Source organism: Simochromis diagramma, unplaced genomic scaffold (genome assembly GCF_900408965.1).
Source record: "Simochromis diagramma unplaced genomic scaffold, fSimDia1.1 OVJJ01000387.1, whole genome shotgun sequence".
NCBI lineage: Eukaryota > Metazoa > Chordata > Actinopteri > Cichliformes > Cichlidae > Simochromis > Simochromis diagramma.
The window spans coordinates 2,714,947-2,733,062 of record NW_024387152.1 but is presented as its reverse complement, the minus strand read 5'-3'; the positions used below and the strand labels follow the sequence as shown (position 1 = coordinate 2,733,062).

General features: G+C 39.8%; 2 protein-coding genes across 2 annotated transcripts; one reads left to right on the top strand and one right to left on the bottom strand.

The window, feature by feature from the left end:
• Window positions 1–107: 107 nt before the first annotated feature.
• Window positions 108–5,147, bottom strand: ribc1 (RIB43A domain with coiled-coils 1). The gene is made up of 8 exons (XM_040047253.1): window positions 4,952–5,147; window positions 4,490–4,710; window positions 4,111–4,328; window positions 3,873–3,987; window positions 3,471–3,589; window positions 2,642–2,878; window positions 526–692; window positions 108–365 (listed from the first exon to the last, which is right to left on the bottom strand). Exons 2-8 carry the CDS (start codon window positions 4,686–4,688, stop codon window positions 284–286), a joined length of 1,137 nt encoding a protein of 378 aa, XP_039903187.1. The 5' UTR covers window positions 4,689–4,710; window positions 4,952–5,147; the 3' UTR covers window positions 108–283.
• A 112-nt stretch (window positions 5,148–5,259) lies between these two features.
• Window positions 5,260–18,073, top strand: smc1a (structural maintenance of chromosomes 1A). Its single transcript, XM_040047252.1, has 26 exons — window positions 5,260–5,649; window positions 6,460–6,648; window positions 6,963–7,075; window positions 7,321–7,524; window positions 8,088–8,326; window positions 8,419–8,677; window positions 8,808–8,948; window positions 9,035–9,117; window positions 9,233–9,332; window positions 9,676–9,783; window positions 9,905–10,090; window positions 12,359–12,538; window positions 12,640–12,786; window positions 12,973–13,110; window positions 13,198–13,314; window positions 13,397–13,503; window positions 13,603–13,744; window positions 13,824–13,969; window positions 14,079–14,232; window positions 14,324–14,431; window positions 14,599–14,755; window positions 14,872–15,026; window positions 15,193–15,344; window positions 15,434–15,503; window positions 15,615–15,725; window positions 16,986–18,073. Exons 1-26 carry the CDS (start codon window positions 5,541–5,543, stop codon window positions 17,064–17,066), a joined length of 3,696 nt encoding a protein of 1,231 aa, XP_039903186.1. The 5' UTR covers window positions 5,260–5,540; the 3' UTR covers window positions 17,067–18,073.
• The last annotated feature ends 43 nt before the right edge of the window (window positions 18,074–18,116 follow it).

Genomic DNA, 18,116 nt, shown 5'->3' with positions numbered 1-18,116 from the left:
AGCTGTGGGTCTTCTGCCACTTTTGGGGCCAATATTGTAACTGCATTATGAAGCTACTGCTGTAACTGGATATATGACTGAAAAATAAAGTACGTGGAACAATCTGTACCAAAACAGGCTCCCATTTTTTGTCACTAATCAGAAATAACCGTGTTAATCGGGAGGAAATCTATGTCACTTATGTTATGATTAATGTTCATCCAGTTCACACTGATTCATTGATTAACCAGGTTTATTTAGCCCAATGCCACAGGAGGACAAGCTAATGTCAGGTCACTGGCAGTCAGCGGGAGCTGGTGTTGAATTGATAAAAGTAGTCCTTGGTGGGTTTGTTGGTGTACAGTCTCTTATTCAGGTACTCTTGCCTGGGGCAGAAACAGAAATTTAAACACAGTAAGTAGCTTGTCCCCCTAAATGTTTATAAAATCTGAAATCTCTATTTCCATATTTTATCACCTAAGCCTAAAACACATTTGCTGATTAGTGTCTAATCAGAAAGTGTATGAATATGTGGGCAGTGCTTACTGTGCCAGCTGCTCTCGGGCCAGCTGCATGTTGTAGCGGTCCATCTGAATTCTCCGCTCTCTATTCAGCTCGGCTGCTCTCAGGTCCTCCGTCTCGGCTTCTCTGGACAGCTTCAGCAGCTTCAGGTCCCAAGCTGCTTCACGGATCTTTTCAGCATCTCGCTGTTTCTGAAGGCAGAGAGAAAATAAATCTAAAAACACACTAAACTTGTTCTCCTAAAGGCAATTCTGCTTCATTATGATTTAGGTTCCCAGACTTTCATGCTGATTTTGGATGACTTTAACATGCCTGTAGATAACACTGAGAAATGCAAAGCTTCAGAGCCAAATAATCTGCTGGAGGTCTTATGGCTTGGTAACTGGATCCACCCAAATGTTTTTTTCTGTGTTAGCACTTTATGTTTATGCTTATTCTCGCCACTATTGCATCTTGAAATCAATGTTGATCATGTTAATCCAGGTCCAGGCACTAATGGAAAGTTTGGGGCCTTATTTTAGTACACTAGAAAGACTAGAAAGATACCATCATCCTGAATAAGGAGAAAACTGATATACACTGGTATATTTTTCTAATATCTCCAGCACACTAAAATAAGACCTTTTATTACTTGTTCAAACCAACTTTCAGTGCCTGGATGCTGGTTTGAGCACCGCTGGCTTGATGGACACTAGTAGTGCTCCTGTTACATTTACTAGCTTCCAATTAGTTTTAGAATTGATTTTTAAAGGTTAGTGCTTTTTTAAGGTGACGCAATGTTTGCGACCTCAATATCTATCTGACAAGCTAGTAAGCTACCCGCAGACCTCATGGATTATTTACAGAGTCTTAAGCAACACTGGTGATGTGGCTTTTATCTTTTCGCTGCTGAAACAACCTTCTGAATCACATCAGGAGTACTCCAACATTTGCAGTGTTTAAAACAACACAAAAAGGAGGGACAAACCTAAGTTGAACACCATTTCCACTGTGGGAGAAGAGCTACAAAAACCTGGGTGTTCACATCAATAACAGACTGGACTGGAAATGCAACTCTGAGGCTGTCTGGGTCATTTAATGAATTCAGTAAAACACTATTGTCTGTTACTGCTAGTGCAATCTTCTTTGTAGGTTTGTTTTGTGGTGGCAGCGTCAGAGCCAGTGACGCTGGAAAGCTGAACAAGCTGATTAAAGGCTGAGTCTGTGCTGGGGACTAGCCTGAAGCCCCTACAGGGAGTTATTAAGAGCAGGATGTTGCACAAACTGCTAAACATACTGGACAACACACGACATCCCCGTCATGACTGTTGTCAGCAGGTGACTCCCTTAACTCTGCTTTAATAATGACTGACATTAGTATTTTAATGTATTTTTTAAAGTTATTTATTTCTTTTTGTTTTATGAACTTTAATTCTACTTATTTTATTGGTTTTAAATGATCATTTATACTCATCTGTCAATAGTTTTAATTATCTTAATATATTTCTCTATTTTATGGACTGAAGGTATCGATCTCATATACATGTATATTTTTACTAGTAATATTGCACTGTTGCTTTTTTGGTTGTTTTTACTTGTGATTACAGACTTTGTAGGTTTCACATTCCCGTCTTATGTTTTTGTTTTTTCAAGTCTAGGATCATTTTCTTTGTGAGTAATCTCTTCAAAGCTGAAATCCTTTTTGAAAACAACCTGTGTAGAAAAGTTGGCACAGATGTCAAAAACTCTTTCCCTTCATCCCAAAATGGTCGCGGCAGATGGCTGCCCCCCCCCCCCTGAGCCTGGTTCTGTCTAAGGTTCAACAAGAGTTTTTCTGTCCCACTGTCACCAAGTCGCTTGATTGCTGTTGTTTATTTAACTAATATTTTAGGGTCTTTAACCTACAATATAAAGTGCTTTGATGTGACTGCTGTTGTGCATTGCTGCTGACAGAGCTGAATTAAATAAAAAATAATAAAAAAGAAAACACTAATTTCAAATCCACACATGCAGTGCCCAAGCACAAGTACTTGCCCCGCCCAATTCCCCTGCTGGCCACCTCTGTACTCAAGGGATTATGTGGACATGGTATTCTACATAACATATATGGAATACCGTGTGCAGCTTTGACTATATTACTGTGGAGTACAGAGTGTAATACCTGTCTCTCAAGGCATTGTTGTTCTCTCTCCTGCTGAATGCGTTTCAGCTGTTCAGGGCTCATTCCTTTCCACCTGTCTGGTAGAACCTGTGGTGGCCTCCCTCCTCCCACCTGTCTCTCTGTTGCCTCTGCACACTCTGTCATCATGTCAGATGTCATTGTATGCCACATCTCTGCCAGATTTTCCTGTTCCTCTCTCTTGCGTTGCTCCTCCAGTTTCTCTGCTTGCTCTTTAGCCTGTGTGTACAGGACATGGTGAGGCTTTAACACAGATCCAGGGACAGTTAATTGATTATCCCACTGATGACTGATGATTCAGAAGCATTGCAAAACCCAGTCTCTAAAATGTGGTTACTCCTAGCATAGAGCTACCAGTCAGCCATATGGCGAACGTCGTCCTGAGAGAGCCACTCAGTCAGCTGTATTTGCTTGTGCATCATGAGTGGTTATTAGTGAAACCACTAAACACTATGAAAAAGTACAGTGACCTGAAGGATTTACAATGATGCCTCCCAATGGGGGATTCAGCCGAGTGCATTCAGGCAAATGAGGGAAGAGCTAAATGGAGGCTTTTAAAAACAGACAGTAACCATGCATACATCAAAGCCGTTTAACCATCCATGTTGCCTGGTGCCAAATAATATGATTGCCGCCATCCTGCACCAAGTGTGTGTATGCATCATTTGACATTTTCAGCTTGCAATTCCCACATGACAACATCATGTCACAGCTTGCCCCTTCCCACCCCCCACCCCCCTTAGATTTTGCCTTGAGCATTCACATTAGTGAGTGGTGTGTGCATATCTGTTTGTCCATCTGTATACTGTACCAGAGCCTGATTGTAGTTCTCGAGCGCGATGCGGCTGGCTCTCTTACACACCTCCTCGAGGGCAGCTTGTTGAGCCCCTCTCACGTCTTGTTGCACCAGCTCTTTGCTCGCAAGCATCTCTGTGACACACATGATTTGGCGATCATCTGATGTGTGTTTTTCCACACCTGCCTTAGCTGTTGTATTTGGCTCTTTAACTGCACACTTCACACTTACAGTAAAGCTCTTAGGGATAAGCATCCATCACTGTCACCTGGTAATAAGGGCTGTGCATGGGAGTGTATGATTGTTTGTGCAGGAAAGCATGAAGCATGTGTGTGATGTACAGAGGTTGTAGAGTAAATGATGTAAACTCATTAGGAATGCTAGTGAATGTGTGTACTTGTGTGTGTCTCTTTTCACCTATGTGCTTGTCTCGCATGTGCCGTTTTTCATTCTCGTCCATCTGTGCTCGCAGATCTCGTTCTGTCTTTCTTATTTGTTCTCTCATCCTCAGCTCCTCTCCGACACCCTCTCCCTGTGCATGAAACAAGGACAGATGACCATAAGAGGTAATAATATTACATATTTAACCATTAGCTGGACCCCCCTCCCGGTCTTTAAAGCTTACAAATCCCCTGCTTTGTCAGAGCTGCCCTACCTTAAAGATTTGCATACTGGCAGGCCCTAGCTCATTCTCTGGAATGGCGATCTTGAATGCCCCCTTCAGGCCAAATTTAAGATCAGCATCACGAGAGTCCTCTGGTCGCTGATGAGTAGCCCAGTAATTGGTGAGTTCAGAATTCAAAACTCTTCGCTTCTCCTCTTCAGGATTGTTCTGCTGCACCAGTGCTTCATCTTGGTATATTCTCAACTTATCTGTAATACATTAAAAATACACCTGTGACCAACCAAAGCTCATTAATGGAGAGGGCCTGAAATAATAAGGGACTAGGGGACTTGCATTTATAGCGTCTTGCAGGAATTATGTCTGCAATTAAACTGCTTTAATTCTAACTCATCCCTGTCCTTCAGTTTACCCAAAGCTTTGTCCATTTGTTTCTCCATGTTTTGCTGGTGTTTCTTCTCCTGGACTTGTTGGTTTAGTGTATCTAGGTCGAGACCCATCACACGAAGCCGGGTGTTGAAAATGCGGGCCTTGCGTGCTGTTTCTGCAGCCCTACGCCTCTCCACAGCCTTTTCCGTGGACTCGTCTACAGGCAAATCCACTTTGAACATGTTCAAAGTTTCTAGTGACTTCCTAAAGAGACAGCATTACGACACTTATTATAGGAGCTGATAATCTTGCTTGAAAATAAATTATTAAAGAAATGATTATGCCGATTGAAATATAAAATCCTGGTGGGGTTCATCTTCAGAGCGATTGCTCCTGTCATCACCTGATAACATCAGAAACCAAAGGCAAGGCATATTTAAAGAAGAAGTAGACTAAATCAAATGTCTCTTCCTTAAAAATGGACATAAACCTCTGATCAACTTACCGCTGACGTTATAAATCTGTTCAGTTTCTTTCAATATCAGTGAATGAAAATCTGCTCCTGTTGTGTTTGGAGACCCTTGGTAACCATGGAAACAAGTGGCCACACATCGCTATGCTGGAAACACATAACAAGAGTGACAGGACCAGCTAAGGAAATGTCTTTTTATTTTTAATAATGTGTATATTCTGTAATAAAGTAGCATTAATAGTAGTAAAAAGTGATATCCAAGGTCGATCACAATCAAAACACGACAAACTCCAGACAACTAAATTTTGTCTCGCGAGAAACTGTGAGGTTTCGTGTCTCGCGCGCTTGTGGGTCTTCCTGTTGGATTGTAAAATGGCGCATTGTTGTCGCCGCCGTACCGAGTATATTTGATAAAGATTATATTTTTCATTTTAATTTTTAAAACGCTTGCGCAGATCATAATGTAACTTGTGCATAGAGCAGCAGTAGATTGACCAGAGCGGTTCATTCATTTCGTGCACACTGCGTCTTTGCAACAGCTTACCGGGTAAACATTGGTTGTTAGCATTAGCTAACTGCTAAGCTAATATTCACTGCAGACCAGCTAAACAAATATAACAAGATGGGTTATTTAAAACTGATAGAGATCGAAAATTTCAAGTCGTATAAAGGAAGGCAGATCATCGGACCTTTTCACAAGTTTACTGCAATCATCGGACCCAATGGATCTGGTATGTAATAACAGCTAACATAAACTCGAAGCTAATGCGAAATGCAAACTGCTAGCTGTGCCTAACGGTAAACACAGCTCCACAGCCCCTTTCTCTTTAGATCATAACTCTCAGTCTGTGCATAGCTGAACTGTATGGGGGTTCAGCTGTTGGTAGTGTGATGTATCGTATTGTTTCATATCCATATTTGCCACTAGAGTAGTTATTTAAATTTTATTTCGGTGTATTAATCGTTGTTAGTTTGTAGAATAACGTATTTGCATTTTAATTGAAGTAATTCCTTTAGACTGCTTAAGCACTTATGTCGTATAGGCACTTAATATATTTGTAAACATTGGGGTTGGACCTACCTTTACACTAGAGAAAGACGAAGTCTTTCAACGGTCTTTTCTCGTAATACAGTGCAATGCATCATCAAAATTATCTGGCCAACACAACGTGTAAAAACTGCATACTAATAGCCAATAAGATGCATTTTATTGCAGAACTGCTGTTTTGCACCAGACTGTACAAATAAAAGGTGAACTTTCCTATAATATTTACAGGACATGCATATTATCCCCATTTCATAGTGTACAACTAGAATAAATCAAAAATAACATTAAATAAAACAGAGATATAAGAATATGAGATGGGATGTAAAAATGAATATTAGGTAACAAAGTATGTTTTACATAAGGGATATTAAAGCCTATATACAGTTGTTGTTTATGTATAGAAGCAAGCAGCAACATGGTCTTAACATGTGTGTTTTAATATAAAAAGCTCCCAAAGTTTACTAAGATTTCAATGTCATCATAATGTTTGTAGGAAAGTCCAACCTTATGGATGCCATCAGCTTCGTGTTGGCAGAGAAGACAAGTAACCTGCGTGTGAAGACTCTGAAGGATCTAATCCATGGAGCGCCTGTAGGGAAGCCAGCTGCCAACAGAGCCTTTGTCAGCATGGTGTACCAGGAAGATAATGGAGAAGAACGTGCCTTCACAAGAGTCATTATTGGTACAAAGCTCCATTACCAACCGTCCTTTAATATATAATTAACTTTCTTTTTGAATAGTTGTCTGTGTGAATTAAAAGACACTGATCTAGTAAAATTTGAATGCTTTTCAGCTGAATAAAAGGATAGTAGTAAAGCTGCATGGATATCAGTTTTCAAAAATTGACTCATCGTCTAAGAAAACATTTTTACACATGTTTGCAATTTGGTGGGTCAAAAATATTTAAAATCTGTTACATTTATAAATGTATATATATATTATTTGTCTGTGTTGATGATGAGCTAATGCTTGTTTTGTTTTTGGAATATGCACCAGGTTCTTCCTCTGAGTATCGCATCAACAGTAAAGTAGTGGGCCTGCCTGAATACAGTGAAGAACTGGAAAAACTTGGAATTCTGATAAAGGCTAGGAACTTCTTGGTCTTTCAGGTAAGATTTCATTCTTGTAAATGTTGTCAAGATCTTTTCAAGAGCAATTTACGCACAGGCAGTCTTTCATAGTACTCCTGTACTAATCCACTAGGTTATTTTGATTGGATAGTGCAGTAGTTTTTAGTGTGTGTGTATCATTGGTTTGAACGTGACTTGGTCAGTTACACCAGAGATTAAATTAACACCAGGTAACATTTTATTTGCTATTTCAAATCTCAGTTTTGTCTTTATTTCCCTTTAAGGGAGCCGTGGAGTCTATTGCCATGAAGAACCCCAAAGAGCGTACGGCGCTGTTTGAAGAGATCTCCCGTTCAGGAGAGCTGGCCCAGGAGTATGACCGGAGGAAGAAGGAGATGGTGAAAGCAGAGGAGGACACGCAGTTCAACTATCATCGCAAGAAAAACATCGCTGCAGAGCGCAAAGAGGCTAAGCAAGAGAAAGAAGAGGTTTGCCATTTTTACTGAGTCTGCATAGGACACAAAGTGTCATGATCAGTGTCTATGGTTATTTGGCATTTACTGAATTCCTCCATACAGGATCCATTGAGTGGTATAGCCTGTTTCTACTCTAACAAATTTTAGTTAATATATAATTCCAGATAATGCAAATACTTGTCATTCATATGAATGCACCAAATTTCAACAGTAAAAGACAAACTAGGAACTTTTAGCTAAGCTCAACATAAGCTTTCAGCAATGTAACAGTTTCAACTGCACATCCTGCATATAAATCTATCCCACATATATTTATATAAGAGAGAAAGTCTGGTGTTAGGTGAACAACACAAAGATGAAGTAAAGATTGTTACACTGTAATCGGCAACAAATCTGTGTGTTTCTTATTTGAAATGACTCAAAAATAGCCTTGAAACAAACGTTTGAATTTTCGTAATTAGTTTTTTGGGTTATCTGATGGAAAAACCTCAAATTCTCATTGGTCATGAAATGTGGAATCAGTTACATCTCTAATCATGATTTGCTCGCTTCTCTCTTTTCCTTCATTTTACCAGGCCGAGCGTTACCAGCGTCTTAAGGATGAAGTAGCCAGAGCTAGTGTACAGTTGCAGCTCTTCAAACTGTACCACAATGAGACTGAGATCGAGAGGCTGAACAAAGAGCTTGGGCAGCGGAACAAGGAGATCGATAAGGACCGTAAAAAGATGGACCATGTGGAGGAGGAGCTGAAGGACAAGAAGAAGGAGCTGGGCAGGCTGATGAGGGAGCAACAGACCATTGAGAAAGAAATTAAGTAAGTGGCATTAAATAAAATAAGTTTTGACATTTAAAGCTTAATGCACCATTAGTCATTTGACTTACATTAAACGGTTGACTTGACTACAGGGAGAAGGACTCTGAGTTGAACCAAAAGAGGCCTCAGTACATCAAAGCCAAAGAGAACACCTCACACAAAATCAAGAAGCTTGAGGCAGCAAGAAAATCACTGCAAAATGCCCAGAAGATGTACAAGAAGCGGAAGGCAGACATGGATGAGCTGGATAAAGAGATGAGGGCAGTGGAGCTGGCTAAGCAAGAGTTTGAGGAAAGAATGGAGGAGGAGGCGCAGAGTCAAGGCCAGGATCTCACCTTGGAGGAAAATCAGGTCTGATGTGTGAAAACTACATTTTAGACATTTTATTTTGAAAAAATACCAAATTAGTTACAGGATTTTAGTAAAATGATAATGTTTCATGAAATTGAAAAATGCACACTCTTTGTCTCGCTTCTTCCAGGTGAAGCAGTATCATCGTCTGAAGGAGGAGGCCAGCAAACGTGCTGCCACGCTGGCACAGGAGCTGGAGAAGTTCAACCGTGACCAGAAGGCTGACCAGGACCGCCTTGACTTAGAGGAGAGAAAGAAAGTGGAGACAGAGGTAAAGGAGAGAAAAATGGAAAACGATGGAAAAGTTTTATGAGCCAGAACAAAATTGATTTGATAGAAGTTTTTGTTTCTCTTTAGGCCAAAATTAAACAGAAGATCCGTGAAATCGAGGAAAACCAGAAACGTATTGAAAAACTGGAGGATTATATTTCCACCAGCAGGTATGCTGCTCTTAATTTTGGATTGTTTTGAGCGGAGCTGTGGCAAACTTATTTTTATAGGTTTCTCTGGTTTACTGTGTGATTCACATCCTTTTTTCCCTTCTTTCCCCATCAGGCAATCACTAGATGAGCAGAAGCGTATGGAGGAAGAGCTGACTGAGGAAGTGGAGATGGCCAAAAGGAGGATCGATGAGATCAATATGGAGCTTAATCAGGTACTCAATACACAGGAAAGAAAGAAATCAGCACCAACAACAAGTTGAATCTACTCTAATTGAGTTAGTTAATTTTTGCATGTGGTAACTCTGCTCCTAAAGACATCAGCCTTTTTCTATAGCTCATATTTTCCTGAACTGTACAAGACAAAGCATTATTTCTTTTTGTCAATCAGTAGACTTGATTAAATAAATCATTGCTTTGTGGGTCATTAATCCATGTTAGCACACTAGCTTGGGTAATACTGGATTCTATAAATTTCTTACATCCGTTATGGGAAGTGAATACGTCACCTATCGTAGCACCTCTGATGAACCCCCTTATTATTGGACTGTGGTTTAGGTGATGGAGCAGCTTGGAGACGCCAGAATCGACAGGCAGGAGAACAGTCGCCAGCAACGCAAGGCCGAGATCATGGAGAGTATAAAAAGACTCTATCCTGGCTCTGTGGTAAGGCACCTTTGGCACTATACCCATGCCGGGTCTGCTTTTCTTTTCTTTTTGGTGAAAGCATTTAAACATTGAGCATAAGAGCACTAAACAAACAAACGTTTACTGATTGTGTTTTCAGTATGGTCGTCTGATCGACCTGTGTCAGCCCACTCAGAAGAAATATCAAATCGCTGTGACTAAAGTGTTGGGTAAGAACATGGACGCCATCATTGTTGACTCAGAGAAGACTGGCAGAGACTGCATTCAGTACATAAAGGAGCAGAGAGGAGAGCCGGAGACCTTCCTTCCTCTTGATTACCTTGAAGTAAGTATATAAAAGTAATGACTCCAACTGAGAGCTTTGAACAATTCCTAATAAAATTATGTCCTTGATGGGTGTAGCCTGTGAGCTAAATTGTGAGTCTTGTAAAACTTGGGGAAGCACAAAGCGTTGTCTGTCCATCCATACATCCATCGACTCAGACGTAGTTCACAAGGTGAACTACTTTACCTACATTATTGGTTTGAATTTGATTAAAATGTTATTTAATTTGAGTGAAATGGTAAAACAGGATCATCTGTTGTTCTACGGAGACTTTCCAAAGAATCCTCATGGGTCACGTTTTTAGGTTTGTGGGCAATGAGCTGTGAATTGTGATGGGTCCTGAACTAGATAAGCTGCTGCGTTGCTGGAGTTCTGATTTTAAATCTCTGCTCTGCTCTGGAGAATAATATCCAGGGTTCTTACGGGTGCTTGAAATCCTTGAAAATAATATTGTCTTTTCAAGGTTTGAAAAGTGCTTGAATTTCAGATGTGGTGCTTAAACGGGCCTGAAACTATATTTCATTCACTACAAATAACTATCTGACCGAATATTTTTCTTATCAGATAGAGAAATAAAATGAGTCTCGATGTGTAAAAGTAAAATTTCTCTGCCTGGGCTGCACATTACATACACATTAAACAACTTAAAAATTATAAATGGCTTCAAGCTCACATTGACACCTGTGGGGCCCTATCAGCCACTGAGACAACAGACAGATTTAAGTGTTTTAATATATGAATGTTTCATGCTTTAAGGCTGCCTGTTTATTTAAGGGAGATCAACAATACATTATAATTTTACATAATTATACCACAGATGACAGATGAAATAAATAGATTTTAGGTCGATGTTTGTCTTAAAGTCTTATATGTTGAATTGAACTGAGTGTGTCATCTGTTCGAAGCCTCTCCCAGTCAGCGCTGTTCTCCATGCCTGTCTTACTGTACAAGATGTTATTAGAATAAACACTTTAAAGGTGACTTTAACAATAATACAGACAGCAGTGTAGTCAAACATCTCACAGTAAGTTTTATTGGGAATTAACTTTAACCTGTTAGGCCCTCAGGGGTTTTCTGAGCTTGCTGCTTGAAAATGAAATGACCAAAATAAATGGAGCATTTCTCTGCAATTACAAACTACTATGTTAAAAAGTTACTGTGACTCAAACATATAAAAATTGGATTTTTTTTATTTCCCTCCCCTAGATTTTTTTAAAAAAGTAACACCTTTGAAAATATGCTTCGGTTCACATTTAACTCCAGAAAATCATAAATCAAAATATGGATATTACTGTGACAGTCCTCATGTCTGCACTTATATTTCTGACCTTGTGTTTTAAACAATTAAACTCGATCTTCTCCCCTTTGCCCCAATTTTTCTGGGCGTGGGTGCTTAACTAGTTAAAAACAAACAAACATGTGTCTCCTATTTTTGTGTCACATAGCTAAGAAGCGTCAATCGCTGATGAGAAGACTTATTCATTTGGCCTTGCTGTGTATTATTGTGGTGTTTGGTGCAGTTTTCTTGTTATGTGGGGTTGCTGTTTTTTTCAAGTGGAGATGAATATCTCTAACGAGTTGATTTGTTCACATTTTCACATCTTAGTTTTTAAGAGAAATGTGTTTTTTGAGTTTGTACACTATTTGCATATAAGGCGAGCATTTCCTTTTTCAGTATTTTTGTGTGGTGCATTTTTCTCTGTTCTTACACAAGGGGAACAAAGGACATTTAAGTCGACCTAAGATGATTTGTTTTAATCTTTACTTGGCCTTACTTAGTTAAACGAGTGAATCATGCATTCTTTTTTTGCCAATCTGGAAAAGCTTGAAAATTGACCTTGAAAGTGCTTAAAAAGTGCTTGAATTTGACCCTGAAAAATAGGTGCAAACCCTGAATATCCCTGTTGGGTGAAATTGAAGGTGGTCAGTTGGATGATTATGTATCCAGATAATATTTTGTTAAAGTTTCTCAGAGTTGGTCCTCACTTGAAATATTTGGCTAACCTAATTTTCCCTGCGGACGATAATGAAAATTCCTGCAACATGTTTTGTTTTTTGTTTTTTTTGGGGGGGGGGTTAAATGTTGTCACGTCTATAAATAATCTTTTTTCACTGACAATTTGAACCTTTTTTCCCCCGCAGAGGTTCTTTATATAAAATGCTACTTAACTCTAAAATAATCCCAACCTCAGGTCATTAATGTTCTTTCCTTAGTGCCGTTCACACTGTAAATATTGTCTAGAAAATTTAAAACTTGTCTTTTCAAAGGTGAAACCAACCGATGAGAAACTCAGAGAACTGCGAGGAGCCAAGCTGGTGATTGATGTGATTCGCTATGAACCTCCCCACATCAAAAAAGCTCTGCAGTACGCTTGTGGCAATGCTCTGGTCTGCGAGAATGTTGAGGATGCGCGAAGAATTGCTTTTGGAGGGCCATACAGGCACAAGGTACTTAACCTAATTTAAAGATGGATGATTGGATGATTCATAGATGTGAGAATGCATAATAACCACTTCTACCTACTAACTTCTTATTCATCGGTGTCCAGACGGTAGCCCTGGACGGTACTCTGTTCCAGAAGTCTGGAGTCATCTCTGGAGGTGCCAGCGACCTGAAAGCTAAGGCCAGACGATGGGATGAGAAGGCAGTGGACAAGCTCAAAGAGAAAAAGGAGAAACTCACTGAAGAGCTCAAGGTGACTTTAAATATATGACACACATCAGAGAGTTTGTTGGGACGACAGATTTTTAGTAAGAGTCACCATGAAGCACTTTATGCTGACTAACCTCTGACTAAAATAATTGTTGTTATTTTGTACTCCCTTAATTATTAAATGAACAATTCATGAATATCCACTTAATGTTAATGTTTTCCTCTGCAGGAGCAAATGAAGGCCAAGAGGAAGGAGGCAGAGCTCCGTCAGGTGCAGTCTCAGGCCCACGGTCTGCAGATGAGACTCAAGTACTCACAGAGTGATCTGGAGCAGACAAAAACCCGTCACCTCTCCCTCAATATGCAGGTACGGCTCAGTAACAGCTTTCTTTCCTCTTACCGTTAGAAACAGTGACCCTTGCATTAAATGTTTTTCCGTTACTCTGTGATACAGGAGAAGTCTAAGCTAGAGAGTGAATTGGCAAACTTTGGCCCTCGCATCAATGACATCAAGAGGATCATCCAGTCCCGTGAGCGGGAAATCACTGACTTGCGCGACCGCATGAACCTGGTGAGACTGGCACAGAGTGAGCTGCAGTTAGAAGTCCGTTTATGAACATGTAACATTGCACAACACTGTTTCTGTTTCCCAGGTGGAGGATGAGGTGTTTGTGGAATTCTGTAAGGAGATTGGAGTGAGGAATATCAGAGAGTTTGAGGAGGAGAAAGTGAAGAGGCAGAATGAGATTGCAAAGAAGCGGTGAGTTCAGTAATCCAGTCGCTTCTGATGCAGGACAGTGAGCTAATAGTGAATCTGTCTCTGTTTGTTGAAGCATAACTTCATTTTTTTTTGTCTTAGTCTTGAGTTTGAGACTCAAAAGACCCGCCTGGGTATCCAGTTGGACTATGAGAAGAATCAGCTGAAGGAAGACCAGGAGAAGGTCATGATGTGGGAGCAGACTGTGAAGAAGGACGAGGCTGAAATCGAGAGACTTAAGAAGGTGAAAACAAAGTTAGACGATGAAAATGTTTTGCCCTTGATTTTGTCATCACTTTTAATCCCTCTTGCGTGCTTTGTAGGAGGAGCACAGACACATGAAAATCATTGATGAGACAATGGCCCAGCTGCAGGACCTGAAGAACCAGCATCTCACCAAGAAATCTGAAGTCAATGATAAAAATCACGAGATGGAGGAGATTCGCAAAAAACTGGGTGGTGCAAACAAGTCAGTGACTGCAGACATATGCACTGTAGTTTTTTTTTTTTTAATATCTTCTTAATATGATTTTATGTTTGAGTGAGTTTGTTCTACAAACAACTTTTTATTATTCCAGGGAGTTGACTCAGCTCCAGAAGGAGGTCACTGCCATTGAGACCAAACTGGAGCAGAAGCGCAGTGACCGTCACAACCTGCTGCAAGCCTGCAAAATGCAGGATATCAGGTTGCCTCTTCGTTCTGGAACAATGGATGATATCAGCCAGGGAGAGGTACATTAACAAAACCATCGTTGCTCTAATTGTAATTCCATTAAGACCGAAGCAGAAAACGACAGCCGTCTTTTTGTTTTTACTGTTCAAGGGGAGTTCCCAGACGGATGAGTCCAGCAGCCAAAGGACATCCAGCAGTGTTTTGGCCAAAGAGGCTCTTATAGAAATTGACTACAGCAACCTGTCTGAAGACCTCAAGGTGGGTCCAAATAATATTATAAAAATTTTCTTTACACATTAAAATATACCAAGTAGGAAAATGAGCAATTAGCAGCAGAGGTGATCTCTATAGCTGAAGTCAGATTTTGTACTTACATTTTGTAGATGCATGTAAATTAATACATTTATTCTTTGATCTTCCTAAAGGATGCACTGTCAGAGGAAGAGATCAAGGCTGAGACGAACACACTGCAGCAGCGTCTGAATGAGCAGCAGAGCATCCTGCAGAGGATCAGTGCACCCAACATGAAGGCTATGGAGAAGCTTGAGAGTGTCAGGGACAAATTCCAAGAGACCAGTGATGGTGAGATGGCAGTCTCATGTTAGAAGCTGGGGTGAAATGTGGAAGGGGACAGGAAGTTGAAGACCTCTTGTTAAACTTGTATCATACGCTTTTTTTGGTTTCCTTTCTTCTTTCAGAGTTTGAGGCTGCTCGGAAAAGAGCCAAAAAGGCCAAGCAAGCCTTTGAGCAGATCAAGAAGGAAAGATTTGATCGCTTCAATAACTGTTTTGAGTCGGTGTCCACCAATATCGATGAGATCTACAAGGCTCTGTCACGCAACAGTAGTGCTCAGGTATGTTTTTAGAGACTTGCCACATTACACATCATTAACTATGTCTAATGCCATGACAGGAAGCAGTTTTATGTGTGGAATTTGGTACATGGTAAATTTTATATATATATCCATTTGTGCATGTGCCCAAGTTGCGTTTACCAATCAGCGTATGTTTCTTCTTTAGGCATTTTTAGGTCCAGAAAACCCAGAGGAGCCATATTTGGATGGTATCAATTATAACTGTGTGGCCCCAGGCAAGAGGTTCAGACCAATGGACAACTTGTCAGGAGGAGAGAAAACTGTTGCCGCCCTGGCTCTGCTCTTCGCTATTCACAGGTGAAACAAGGGAGATGTGCAGAGGAATTTTTAATACACGTGTGACTTGACGGAAGTTGACTGTTTACATCTTTCTTGCTTCTCTGTAGCTACAAACCCGCCCCCTTCTTTGTGCTGGATGAGATTGACGCAGCTCTGGACAACACTAATATTGGCAAGGTCTGTTTAGAGAATAAACGTTGATATAATGAGCTGTTTGTTTGTTTTTAAATTAATATTTCTTGTGATTTTAGTGCATTAGCCTTAATGCTTTCTCTTTGTACCTTCAAGGTGGCCAACTACATCAAAGACCAGTCAATGGAGAACTTCCAGGCCATTGTCATTTCTCTGAAGGAGGAATTCTACACCAAGGCAGACTCTCTCATAGGTGTTTATCCAGAGGTGAGTCTTTTTTTTTTTGTTTTGAATTAGAGACGGATAAAATCCCCAAAGAGCGGATCAGCTTAGATCCGAATTAGTACTACTTGAAGCACCACTTAAAAAGTGCAGCTGTGTAGTTTCAGCATTGTTTTACAACAAGAACGCTACCATAACAAAACCACAACAAAAAAGAAGCCATAATAACTGAATAAAAGTCGATAAAGATCCAGCATATGCATTGCTTTGTGATATTAAATTTACCCCATAAAATAATGCATATCATTATGTGTCATATAAGGTTATGCTATAGATAAGTCTTTATGGTTTGTTAAGAAAATGTCCCCATTTCATGCATCATTTTTCATATAAACTCTACTCTAGCACTCACAACACGCCAGTGTCACGAGACTGAGACATGTATTGACTGCACCAGATGTCTCCTGCTGAGCATAATGGCTGTTGAATCTATTCGCAAAGCAAAGAAGGAATTTACCCAGGATTCATCAGTATGAACTAATGTCTGCAACAGAAACTCCTAATCAAAGATTCTCTGGATACAGTTATGTATTGACGGTCACAGTTTCTGACTGGGTGGCTCATCTGTATCTCCAGCATGCAGGGTCATTAACCTGTTATCACCCGAGTATCACACGGGCTGCGTTTGTGATTTCGCCTTTAAAATTATAAAATAATTCTCATCTTTCAGGAACCATTTGAACTTTCTTAAAATAGTGGAGGATTTGCAGTAATGTGAAGAGCACGTGGTAAAATCTGTCTGTTTAGACTGCGAATGCTTTGTGTTACCACGATACACCAAATATCCCCGTGAAGCCCGTCTTCTCTTCTTTCTGAAACTGCTCGGAAAAAAACAAACATCCTAATATTGTATTGTGACCTGTGACGTGTTTTAAGCTAAGCAAAGTGTTGACCCAACCGGCGAGATGCATTTCTGAGTATTAGGCATATAAAGCTTTATGCAAAATACTAAAATATAGCCTTGAGATGGCTGAATTTTCAGTAGTCAGGCTGTTTTTAGACGTTAAACTTCTGAACCTGGAGCTGAGACAGCAATAGAATGGAGTTCATTAGATCCATATAACACTTTATATTCTTCATATACAGACATGCAATAACATTCTCATCATAAACCACATGCAGTGTATCTAAGAATTAAAAGATCCTGTTTGATATTTGGCCAATAAAACCTGAGCATCTTGAGCTGTGAAGTCAATGCTGATTCGGAAACAATGAACTAATTTTCTTTTTTTCTTCCATCAACAGCAAGGAGACTGCGTCATAAGCAAAGTGCTAACCTTTGACCTCTCGCAATATCCCGATGCCAACCCAAATCCAAATGAGTAAGACTAGCTCTCCCAGCACTGCTATTTTGTGAAGTTGGATGTTTCCATGGTTACTTTTTCTGGATTGCTCATTGTAACCTTGTAGTCACAGATGATGTATCCATTAGGTCTCACATGTTATTTCCTTTAAAAAAAACAAAAACATTAGAGTAGTGACTTATTGAGCTTCAGTTGTTTTATTTTCTTTATAGACCGTAATGACCAGGATGTATGTACATTTATAAAAACCAGTCCTTTGTCAGTTTTCCAATATAATTGTGTGGGGTGCTTTTTAAGAAGCTGTAGAATTTGTATCATGTGGTTAAGTATCTCGAACATCCCTAAAGCCAATTTTTGTTTTCATAACTTTTATACTGTTCATGGCCGTCTTTCTAGCTGTGTGCTTTAAAGCTCTTGCTTGTTTCCTCTTCTCTGTACTTAACTGCAATTTCATATGTGCGCCTGTGTTTGTTTGTTTTTTAAAGCTTAATGAGGAATCTGTTGTTACAGTATGATGGATACATTCCCATGTGCAAAAGCTAAATAAAACCTGCAGTTAGCAGCAGCAGCTGGCAGAGCTGTTATGAGATCATGGAACTGAGGCTATCACTGCTCTGCTACTTAGAAGTTTTTTTATTCCCTGAGTAATAATCTGAATCAACTTTGGTAGGCAGAAAACTCAGCATGAGTTCATGCTGAAACAGTTCGGCCTGTTTTATCGATTGCTTTGCTTCAATAAATTTTGAATTATTTAAACTCATTTATCTTGTTTACTTCATAATACATTCTTGCAACTCATGTGCTGTTTTGTAATTTCATCGGGCTGTTTTTAAAGTAGCTTTCATATGAATATGTTTGAACCGATCCTCAATGTAGCATTTATTTTGCTGCACTAGTTTATATTCCATAAGGGGGAATAGGGCTTTGGTAGGCGAGGCTATTTATAGTCCTTGTTTTCACACAAACGTCTACAGAGGCACCAATGAAAGCGTTCACTTTGCTTCTCAATAAAGCCTGTGTCTGCATTAACTCGTTGCACAAGTATATTTCTCTCATTAGTTTTGATTATTTG

What these genes read in the sequence shown, in the direction of transcription:
- ribc1 (XM_040047253.1), bottom strand. Translation starts at nt 4,688, where the DNA reads ATGTTCAAAGTGGATTTGCCTGTAGACGAGTCCACGGAAAAGGCTGTG. An exon ending in ACAAATGGACAAAGCTTTGG is followed by an intron (nt 4,329 to 4,489) that starts GTAAACTGAAGG and finishes AATGTATTACAG; the next exon opens with ATAAGTTGAGAATATACCAA. An exon ending in AACAATGCCTTGAGAGACAG is followed by an intron (nt 693 to 2,641) that starts GTATTACACTCT and finishes CTCTGCCTTCAG; the next exon opens with AAACAGCGAGATGCTGAAAA.
- smc1a (XM_040047252.1), top strand. Translation starts at nt 5,541, where the DNA reads ATGGGTTATTTAAAACTGATAGAGATCGAAAATTTCAAGTCGTATAAA. An exon ending in CTTCACAAGAGTCATTATTG is followed by an intron (nt 6,649 to 6,962) that starts GTACAAAGCTCC and finishes AATATGCACCAG; the next exon opens with GTTCTTCCTCTGAGTATCGC. An exon ending in TGCGCGACCGCATGAACCTG is followed by an intron (nt 13,315 to 13,396) that starts GTGAGACTGGCA and finishes TCTGTTTCCCAG; the next exon opens with GTGGAGGATGAGGTGTTTGT.